General features: G+C 36.3%; 1 protein-coding gene across 2 annotated transcripts in view; it reads right to left on the bottom strand.

Moving 5' to 3' along the window:
• Positions 1-1,134: 1,134 nt before the first annotated feature.
• Positions 1,135-11,132, bottom strand: part of LOC149927104 (uncharacterized) — a 44,887-nt gene continuing 34,889 nt past the window's right edge. Inside the window, exons 5-10 of one of the 2 annotated variants that reach the window (XM_090158967.1) lie at positions 9,096-9,248; positions 5,306-5,458; positions 3,681-3,827; positions 1,421-1,478; positions 1,320-1,356; positions 1,135-1,252 (exon numbers count right to left, since the gene is read on the bottom strand). In XM_090158967.1, the coding sequence (XP_090015093.1) occupies positions 1,238-1,252; positions 1,320-1,356; positions 1,421-1,478; positions 3,681-3,827; positions 5,306-5,458; positions 9,096-9,248 (563 nt within the window). In that variant the 3' untranslated portion in view covers positions 1,135-1,237. The remainder of the gene's footprint in view (positions 1,253-1,319; positions 1,357-1,420; positions 1,479-3,680; positions 3,828-5,305; positions 5,459-9,095; positions 9,249-11,132) is intronic. The other variant, XM_090158968.1, reaches the window with a different exon arrangement.

The raw sequence follows: 11,132 nt of genomic DNA, 5'->3' as shown, positions 1-11,132 counted from the left end.
TGTTTATGTGTAGGGTGGAGTTTGTGTTATGATGGTTGTGGGTTTTGAGTTTGTTGTGTTTGTGTTTGTTGAGTTTGTACGGGAGTTTTCTCTTAAACTTCTTCTTATTGACTTTTGGGATGGACCGAGTGCTGAGTGTTATGGCAACCTCTCAACGTCCAATGGCAGGTTTCCATCAATTGTTCACGGTATTCGTCTTAGTATCAATTTGCGATTTCTTGGCGCCGGCCGGGAATCGAACCTGGGTCTACTGCGTGCACTAACCACTTAGCCACCGACGCTTGTTAAGCTTCGGTGTTTTTAGAAGTTATAACGTTAGGTACTATAATTTGTTCTACATCATTTTAAATATTTATAAATTATATTACTCTTATATTTAATTAAATATTTATAAATTATATTAATCTTATATTTAATTAAATATTAATAAATTCTATTAATCTTATATTTAATTAAATATTTATATATTATATTAATCTTATATTTAATTAAATATTTATAAATTATATTAATCTTATATTTAATTAAATATTTATAAATTATATTAATCTTATATATAATTAAATATTTATAAATTACATTCATCCTATATTTAAGTAAATATTTATAAATTATATTCATCTAATATTTAATTAAATAACTAAGTATTTTAATGTAAAAGTTGATCATGATCAAGAATTGAACTCGGGTCGCATTGTTACCACGCGGATAGTTCACCGCCGAGCCATTGACTTCCTTAGGGAAAATGTTAAAGTAAAGGAACCATTACGATAAGGTGGGTTTTTTACTAAACGGATGAATACAATATCTGTGGATATATTTTTTGAACCTTGTTTTTTTTTTGTGAACTGGTTTTTATTTCGTTGGGAATTGAACCGGTAGCGCGGTTTTAGGACTTGGATTGGTTGCCGCTGTGTTATTGTTTCTTTTTACGTTGTGTTATAAATCTGCTCGGTTGTTTCGTCTCAATTATTTTAATAATAATTAAAATTTTATACCGGGCGGGATTGAACCGGGATTACGTTTTTAGTAAATAACTCGGAATTGCGGAGATATATCTTAAAGAGTCATCTCAAAAAATTAATACCGCTAGGGTCAATTCTTCCGAGGAGAGGTATATTTTGGCTTGCCAACTTGTTTTAAGTTTTTATTTATCATTTCGGATACATCATTTGAAATAAATATATTAAAGGTTATCTTGTAGATGATGCTCCTAGTTCAAAGAATTACCCTCAATTTAGCAAAACAGACCCTGTTTAAAAAAAATTATTTGAGAAATTAATTCACATGCGCTTAATTTTCATAGTAATTTCATTTACTTTAACTGAATTCCACACCCAATGTAGTCCCTTCATTCTGAAATATATCAAAGTTTGTTAGGATAATTGGCGAAGATTTTAATAAATCTTGAAGCGCTTACATCTTTATTTTAATTGTTCCAGAAACTTCTATATTCAATTCGTCATGTCCCACTTCATCTACAAAATTATTTCCATATCAATGGTTAATATATCAAGTTAACATGGCCCTTTAGAGCGGGCCCGAGGTTCGAAAAATATAATTCTATGTTGTAAAAGCTCTAGTTTAAAATTTTGGTGGAAAAATAAATGTCTAACGCATAGACTTATAGTCGAATGTACCGATGAACTGCACTATTGATCCACACTTTAATTTGAAAATTAACACTGAATTTATGTTTATTGAAAAACTCAATCAAATGAATCTTTGTAAAGGCTAACTTCGATAATTTCGTTGCTTAATTGAAATTAATAGTTTTTTATAAATCATATTTTTATTAAAACTAATAAATGTATGGTAAATTATTGTTTGGCGCAAATTCTTATCCAAGCCTCTAGAGGGTCTTGTCGCGAGTTCGCTGCAATTATTTTGGTTATTTTGATTTACGAGTTCACGATCTCATTTAAGAAAAACGACCATAAAAATTTGAGTCAGATCCCCACTATTTATTTTTGAGGTGGGAACGCTCATCCCAACAAGTTACCCGACCCTTCTACTGAAATATTTATTGTTCAATGAAATCAATGAACCGTTGAATTCTTACAAAAAAGTGTTAATGTATCCTGAAACGTAAGATCAGACGTAATTCATTTAAAAAAAGTTGAGTTTTCCACTTTATCGTTGAAAACTTTCGAATACCACGTACCGGTGGAAAAATCTATTTCTTAAAATCTTACAAACGTATTTCATTTTTCTGAAATTTAGAAAGTTAAATGTTCCCTAAGGAATTATTATACCCTGAAAATATCACAATTCTATTGAAAATATTTTTAGGGGAAATATCTTGGCCGATCAAATTGAGACATCCTGTATATTGAATTTCACGTTTCTCTGGGGTTTAAAAAATGATGTTCCGAGGTGGAAAATGCCAGGTGTGGAAAATAGTGGAAAATTCCGTCCTCGACATAAGTTAATTTAGTGGCCAATCTGGCCAAATGTGGCCAATAAATATTTTTACCACAGAAAATTTTTGAATAATAATGAAAAATATTTAAAAAAAGAAAATACTTAAGGAAAATATATGCATATGAATGGTCAGATTCTGATTAAGAGGAACCGGGTTCGTTCCCAACTTGTGGCACTGGGTGATTACTCGGAACCACTCCTTCTGCGTTGAGTTTGCAAGTTCTCTCCCCACTGGTTTAAGGGGTTTTACCCGAGTTCTTTGGTTTCCTCTTTCCATAAATAAGTAGGGAGCTGTTGCCTCGCGTGGCTTGAAAGGCTTTCCACCACCCTCCTACGCATTGTAACCTGGCCACCAGTTAAAAGGCATTAAAAGTCACTCGACTTTGGTTATTAGCCTAGCTGATTATTATTGTTATTAACATTAGAATAGTCTGTTAATTTTATTGGAATAATTTTTTCTAACATTGTAAGTTCAGTGTTAACTAAGACAATAAGCGTTTTAACAATTCAATTCCAATCACTTTTTTAAGCTTTGAAATGTAATTTTTCTTTATTGGCCACTATTTTCCACTGGCCTGGACTTTTTTTTTACAAAAAGGTGGGTTTTAAGGAACAATGGCCAATAGCAAAAACATCTGTAGATTGAATATTGAGTCTTAACGGTTGTTAAAAATTCGGTTTAAATTCTTAATTTGGGGAGGGGGCTTTATTGAAAACCAAAATAATGAAAAGTATTATTTGCGTCCGTTGCTCGCTTCTTGGGAATAATCCGTGAACAATAGAAGCAGCGGAGGGTTCGAGTCCAGGCTAATCGTCGCAACTTCGGGGCATTCCAGCCGGTGGAAAATCCTCAGACCCGCCTCACTCGCAAATTTCCGGAGAAACGGGCAACGGAACATTATTCTGTAGGGTAGAGAGTTAACCCCTCCCTACATTCCGAGGTTTTTTAGGCATTAATGTATAAAAAAAAATAAAAGTGTAATTCCTAAAACTTATTATCACGGGGTGAACAGTGTCATATACTGCAGTAAGATTTTTCAGTCGGTCTTACCTGTAGTACAAATATCTATATAAAATTAATAGCTCTCCGAAGCTAAATCAGGCGCGTGGTATTAGAAAAAAGATCCGTTTTTCTTCAACGGCAACCACAATACTCACCCCCCTCCCCGAAATAGCTATACTTCATTTTACCTACCCACGGACAAACGTTTCTTAAGTTTCTTATATTTCGACACTAAACGAAAGGCAAACTTTACCCGCGCATTTTTGGGTTCCATTCGCATAGACATCATTTCCGTGTTGGCATTTGCAAACGAACTTAAACAGAGAGACGGCGTCGTCTTTGCAAGATCCGTTTTTCTTCTGACAGATCTGGATATTTTCAGCAACATCACAAGCGTTTGCTGAAATACGGAAAGCATTTTTTAGTTCCATCAAGAGTTCGTCAAAGAAGGACACTTCTACTGGTCTTTAGTCGTAGTCAACACTCGCTTAAGTGCTACGTCATGTAAATTGTTGCGCCATCCGTTGCAATTATTTTAATAACTAAACTTTTACTTACAACAAACCTTTTACCATGGCGCTTATTGTTTTGCATGAGCGAAACTAAACGGGCTGGGTAACATGAATGGCAACCATTAGACAGGCTTAGTCAGTCATTGGAAACGTAAAGGAAGAACGGATAGATTGTACACAATAAAGCTACGTCTTCCCTCCTACAAGTTTCCCCGTTCACGTTTCCGCAGGGTGGCTTCACCTGTCTATTAGAAATGTAAATAAAAAATAACAAAGTTTGAGGCACTAATACGCTCTGTGTAATATCAGAAACCTTGAAATTTTACCTACAAATAAAGAGGACAGATAAAAAAACAAAAAGATATCAACCATAAATTTTAAGCGTTTAGTTTCATCCTACCCCTAATTTACATTTCGCGTCGGCAATCAAAGTTCAATCCACCCCAGCTTGATGAACTCCTAGTTCTACCTAAATTTACGTAATTAAAACGAACCTTTATTGGCATCTGTTAAATTAAATATAATTTATGATTCTTGTATATCAAAATAATTTTACTAAATAAATATTTATATATATAGATATGTTTAAACTAAATTTTGAAATATTAGCTATCTGGCAGTCCTGAATCAGGAGTCAGATTTCGGGGATATTCATTACCGTCGTTCCCTCAGCTCGAGTTAAGGAGTGTAGATAACTGAGTAACATTACGCGAATTAGTGTTTATCGTTTAACCCTTTTAATAAACGAATTAAGTTCTTAATTTTATACTCAAGAAAGTATTTTATTTAATTCAACGTTGATGATGCGTTTTCTGTTACGAATTTGGAAGTGACATAATTTACGTCACACGGTTTCATTAAAAATAATAGTTTTATGGCAAACTTATGAAAATATGTTAGATTTAGTATCGAGTGAATTGAATTTATTAGAAACTAGACGCCTACTTGGACATCTTTTGCTTTCCTACGGATAAACAAAGTCTTCCAGTTCACAGGCGCATCGGAACGAGTACTACCCCGTTACTGACTAAGTTTTGAAATGTAAAACTTTTATCTTTCCAACAGCTGCCGAATTTCTCTTGAAACATGAAAATCAGTAACTTTACTTCTATTTCCCTCATATTTAGTTGACAAGGATACGAAGACTAATTGCGTGATGGCAACTTAAAAGTTAAACTGAAACGCTAGACTTTCAATTCTTTAAAAGAGTTCAAGCAAATAATATCCCGTTTTTGTTAAAGAAAAAAAAGCTTTACCCACACACCCGTAAAAAATAAATTGCGTTAATTTTACTGAAATAATCTCTTTATGAAACAGAAATGATTAGTTTCGATTGGTAATGATATAATTAAAAGGAGACAATTACCAGGGCATCTTTGGCTTCCCCACGGATGGACTGGGATTCCCAATTCGCATTCGCAAACGAATTCCTCGGGGTTCCACGAGTCTTCTTTGCAAGTTCCGTTTTTCCAATAGCAGGCGTTAATGTTTTCTACAAGATCGCATGTCCTATTCTTTTCTGAAATAGAAAATGTTTAGAAGAGTTTTCGTGCTATTTTATATAACATTATGTTTCTGAGAAATATTAAAATCCAAACGGGTCTACAGAATCGCCGTGTTCGCACTCGCAATGGATTTATTTCAGCGAAAAATATTCGCTTACACCGTGACGAAATTTGTACATTTTTACACTTTTCAAATTATTCGCTTCCCAATTTTACACCAACTAAACTGCACCGTAGAATTTCGTCGGATATGGGACGTTCGGTGTTTTTTTAATTCCTGGTCGGTAGTAGGAGCAATGTGTTTCAATTAGAAAGAGTAGACGGGTTAAGCACCACCAGAAAATGGCCAGATATCCGGGTTGGCAAAAAACCGGCTTTTTTTAAATTTAAAAATTCAGTATGGTAAAACCGGTTGTAAGCGGTGGCTTAATACGATTAAAACTATTAATAAAAAATACTAATATTGCTTATATCTAGCCCTCATTGCTCAAATTGCTGTTAAACCCTAACATGGCAGCGTATTTTCACGCCCGAAATTAATTTGAAGATCCCCTAATTGCTTATATCTAGCTCTCATTACTTGCGACAAAAAGTGAAGGTTAAGTTTTATTTTTTTCAATATTTCTAATTAATTTCTCAATTTTTTTTTAATAAAAAAGTCGTTTTAACTATGCATTTCATTCAGTGGTTAAAACCGGCTTAAAACAGGGTGGTTGAAACTTGTCTGGCGGGTCTTGTCAACCCTACCGCGCCGTTCACCTCTTTTTCTTTTTCGTTCCCGACCACCCTTCCAGTGATAATCTTGGATCCCAAGAATCTTGATCTAATAGTGTTCCTTATGGATTTTCGAAACGGGATTTTTCGCCTTAATCCAGTTCCCCTAACCCGTGTTCCAATCCATTGTTACCCATATGTTTTCATTGTCGTAAACGTCATCATACCGTCCAGGACTGTCCCGAAATGCGTGTCTGCTTTCCGGACGTTGCTGCCAGTGCGCCTCATGAGTCGTCCGTTGATGCTCAGGCGTTTTCAGGGGTGGCTGCCAGTGCAAGCTCCGTTTCAGTACTGGTTTCCGTAACTTCGAATGTCGCACTTAACGTGGGGGTGGATGTGTCGCTAATTTCTCAGTCGTCAGTTTCGCCTGTCAACTCTTCAACGGGTCAGTCTTCAGACGTTAGGGGTCCTCGTCGCCATGTGGTCCGGTACATTCGGCGTACGCGTACTGTGGTCCGTCAGTGGCTCATGTGATGGTTTGTGGCTGGACTTTTTTTCATGTCTTTAATTTTGCTTATATATATATATATATATATATATATATATATATATATATCTATTACTATTTATAATGTCTCGAATCAACTTAGGGGGTTCTTCGAGGGGGGAAGGGTGTAGCGCACATCCCAATGACATAAGATTATGGGATGAATCCGACTAGAGGTAGGGTTTGATTCGATAGCCACTATTTTAGTAGTTTCCTACTTCAAGTGATAGTTGGTTTTTAAAAAAATATATAAATAAGGTAAAGTTAAGATTTATCAAATGTAACTATATACATATACGCTATGAGCACGTTACAATTGAGAATTGTGATCTTTACCAAAGACTGCAAAAGCCAGAAACGCTCGAGGAATTCTGGTTGTTTTCAAAATCCATTTTACTAACTTCCGTTTCCCTTCCCATTAGTGCTTCGCATGGCTCCGGCTCCGGAGCCGGCTTCGGTTCCAGCTCCGGCTTCAATCCGGCTTCGGCCCCAACTTAAACCCTATCGGCTCCAATCGGCTCCGGTGAAGACCGGACTCGGATCTGGAGCCGCGGCTCCGGCTCCAAGTGTTTCAAACCGGCTCCAGGAGCCGGCTCCAATACTTTTATGGTAATTTTATGTCTAAGCTTTGGGAGCGTCCATAAATTACGTAGGGCGTTTAGGGGAGGGAGGGGATCGAGCTGAATCTCATCCAATCTCACGTGGAGGAGAGGGGGGGGGGGTTCGGCAAATATCACGTAATTTTTTTCCGCAAGGAAAAGTGTTAAATTGCGATAAACTGGGTTAAATTAAGTAATTCAACCCTTACACACCTTCATCAGCATGCCCTGTGACCTCTATTGCCCAAGTGTACGTGGTGATCTGAAAAATAGATGCTGCGGTACATGCGGTATCTACTTATCATCCGTCACAAGAACTGCAGAGCACCGGCGTGCGGTCCACAGAGCACCACCTGCACCAGCGTGCAAAGTGTGACCTTCACGAATTGTGGCACGCCGAGTTACTGAGCTTCTGTGTACAAGCGACAACGGTTTTAAGTGGCTAAATCAGAGCGAGGTTGAAGGAGGAGATGATTTTACTGAAAATCACATGGACATGTGGTTCCAGTAGTCACTCTTGAGACCACACATGAGTCCCCGTGAACTGAATTAGAATGAATATTCATTTACGAATTTTAGTAGTTCCTTAATACTTAAAATTTAAGTATGTTATTGTTCGATTTTCTCACTGTGATTCTAGACTACGTTCTGTCTAAAATACTAGTCTTAACTTGTCTTAAATATAAATAATTAAGCAAATTACGTTTTTTTTAAATAAATCCAACGCAATCAAACACAGATTAACGTATTTACACTAAAAATACACACTTTGAAAAATCTCACGTGCTATTAGGGGGAGGGAGGGGTTCGAGCCTAATCTCACGATATCTCACCAATGGGAGGGGGGTCAAAAAATCACCAAAATCGCGTAATTAATGGACGCTCCCTTTTTGTTATGAATTTACGAGTCCTAGCAGTAGGAGTGGTACACTCCACTGATAACTTAGTAAATACTAATTATTTAAGTCCTAGCAGTAGTAGTGGTACACTCCACTGGTAACTTTGTTATCTATCTTGTGTAAAAATAAAATAAAATATTTTTATTAGTATTGATGAATGATGATGTTGTGAAGTTTATTTAACGCTTTGATTAGCTTTTGAAACACAATAGTGTATTCTTTCACAGAAATATTAGTGTTATCTTAATATATACATGCGCTTAAAACAGTAATTAGTGCAATCGGAGTCGGATCCGGCGCCGGCTCTAGGATTTTGCATCCGGCTCCGGCTTTTTAGGGAGCCGGATCTGCGGAGCACTACTTCCCATAAAGATGATGACGCGTATCGGTTTCATTAAATATAATAGTTTTAGGGCAAATGTATGAGTTCAAATAATACATTTTATATCGAGTTAATTAAATTTACTAGAAATTAGACGCCTACTTGGCATCTTGTGTTTTCCAACGGATAATATGAGCCTTCCAGTTAACACGCACACCGTTACTGGCTAAGTTTCAAAATTTTATCTTTTGAACAGCTGCAAAATTCGGCTTGAAACATGGAAATCCAAAACTATACTTCTTTTCACTCTTAATTTAGTTAACAACCCGATAACTAATTTCGTTATGACAACTTCAAAGAAAAACTGAAACGCTAGACTCATTATATTAACAGAGTTCATTCCAAACAAGCTAACATCTCTTTTAGAAAATAGCTTAACCCATACACCCGTAAAACATTAATTGCGTTAATTTTACTGAGATAATCTCCTTATGAAACAGTACTTTAAAGTTTCGATTAGACTAAAAATAGTACGCTCTGGTAATGATATAATTATAACGGGACACTTACCAGGGCATCTTTGACCTCCCCACGGATGGACTGGGTTTCCTAATTCGCACTCGCAAACGAATTCATCGGGGTTCCACGGGTCTTCTTTGCAAGTTCCGTTTTTCCAATGGCAGGCGTTAATGTTTTCTACAAGATCGCATGTCCTATTCTTTCCTGAAATGGAAAATTTTAAGAAGAGTTTTCCCATTATTTCATAGACCATAAAGTTTCTGAGCAATATTGAAATCTATCCGAGTCTACAGAATAGCCTTGTCCGATCTCACAATTGAATTTAGTCGTTATCTTAGACTGCAAAGAGCCAAACCCCCGTGGGTACTCAAGAAGAAACAAGATACTACCTATACAGATTTAAACCACGTGAAATTTTCGCACTGTCAAGAGAAAGCATCTTAATCAAAACCGAGATACAAGCATCTATGGATTTAATACAGCGTTTCGGAATGGCCGGAGGGGTAAATCTTTAACTATATTTTAATTAATATTTTAATTGATGGGTAAATCTTTAACTATATTTTAATTAATATTTTAATTGATGGGTAAATCTTTAACTATATTTTAATTAATATTTTAATTGATGGGTAAATCTTTAACTATATTTTAATTAATATTTTAATTGATGGGTAAATCTTTAACTATATTTTAATTAATATTTTAATTGATGGGTTAAATCTTTAACTATAATTAATTAATATTAATATATTTCAATCCTAAGCTAAACCCCATTTAGATGCCATTTTCACCTAACCTAATTGTGTGCCATCTGGCATGATATTAAATCTTCGGTTTAAACTTATTACTTATCACAAGTTTTTCCACTATGATACGAAGTTCATCGAAGGGGTGGCCAAACCCATTACGGTGAAGGGACTACGTTGTGGTCGTGAGTAAGAAAAGCCAAGTAGCTCACACCATTAAGCCGATTCGGAAGAAAAAATGGCTCAATGACGCGATCTCCTAGTAGACCTGCCCAGACTTTTAAACGGAATTGTACTTGATTGTGATGTGGAAATCCCCAGTGCGGATTTACATCGCTCCACATATGGTTATTCTGGCGGTTAAATGGGCCGTCCCTTCCAAAGGAACACTCGTCGGACACCAGGATCAAACGGAGGAAATCTTCGTTGGCATCCGCCATGGTACTGAACCAGTTACCTAAGGCGCTGATCACCATCGTGAAGTGCTTGGTGGAGCGTGACACGAAATGGGTGAAATTTATGGTGGTTAAGGACACTCCAGACATAATATTTTGACAAGTCCAAATGGGAGCATCCCATTCTTATACTTGCTCGGGGGTAAGCGACTAAGTAGGCGATGACTGTGTCTTCCATATTAGTGTTATGACGTCCAGGTCCGCGGAATCTGGGATTCACATTGCCGTCTCCTTCGAAGTCAGCAACAGCTCGGAGAATAGTGTGGTGATTTGGTTGACTGTCAGGAAATAATATTTGAAACAATCGACTTGATAAACGTGCGTTTCGATGACCATCATCGTAGTATAACTCAATCATCCTGGACCGCTGTTCATGAGTATAACGATTCATAGTTTTTTTACCGGATTACGTAGAGATAATGTTTTTCAAACAAAGCGGTGGCACTTTAAATACTAAACCGGACCCACATTTTAAACGAATCAGAAGTGCAAAAAAAAGCTTTCGGAAATTCAGTTGGCATAAATTAGACATTTTGTAGACCCTAAATCCAACTTTTTCTTGTTTAATAAAAACACCAACTTTTTGTCCCTAGAAAACGTGTGCGGGGTCCTACGGTAATTCCTTATAAAATTGCACTTGTTCGAACACTTAATTGGTAAAGGTAAAACAATGATTTGGCTCAAAACAATGTTCATTTTTCACAGACAATCATTACAATAACATGAGGCGTAAAACATTTGGGTAGTACCAACTTGTTATTTTTCATGACCTATTATTTCAGTGACAAAATGTACGATTTTGACCATACTAACTCGAGTATGCTCTACAACTTACTCATTGAAACTTTTCGTCTACCACCTAGCGTTCAAAAACTACAAATTCTAAA

This window comes from Leiobunum rupestre, chromosome 9 (genome assembly GCF_980474605.1).
Source record: "Leiobunum rupestre chromosome 9, qqLeiRupe1.1.hap1, whole genome shotgun sequence".
NCBI classification, from domain to species: Eukaryota; Metazoa; Arthropoda; class Arachnida; order Opiliones; family Sclerosomatidae; genus Leiobunum; species Leiobunum rupestre.
Note: the sequence above shows the minus strand (reverse complement) of the source record. Positions and strands in the feature narration are given on the sequence as shown.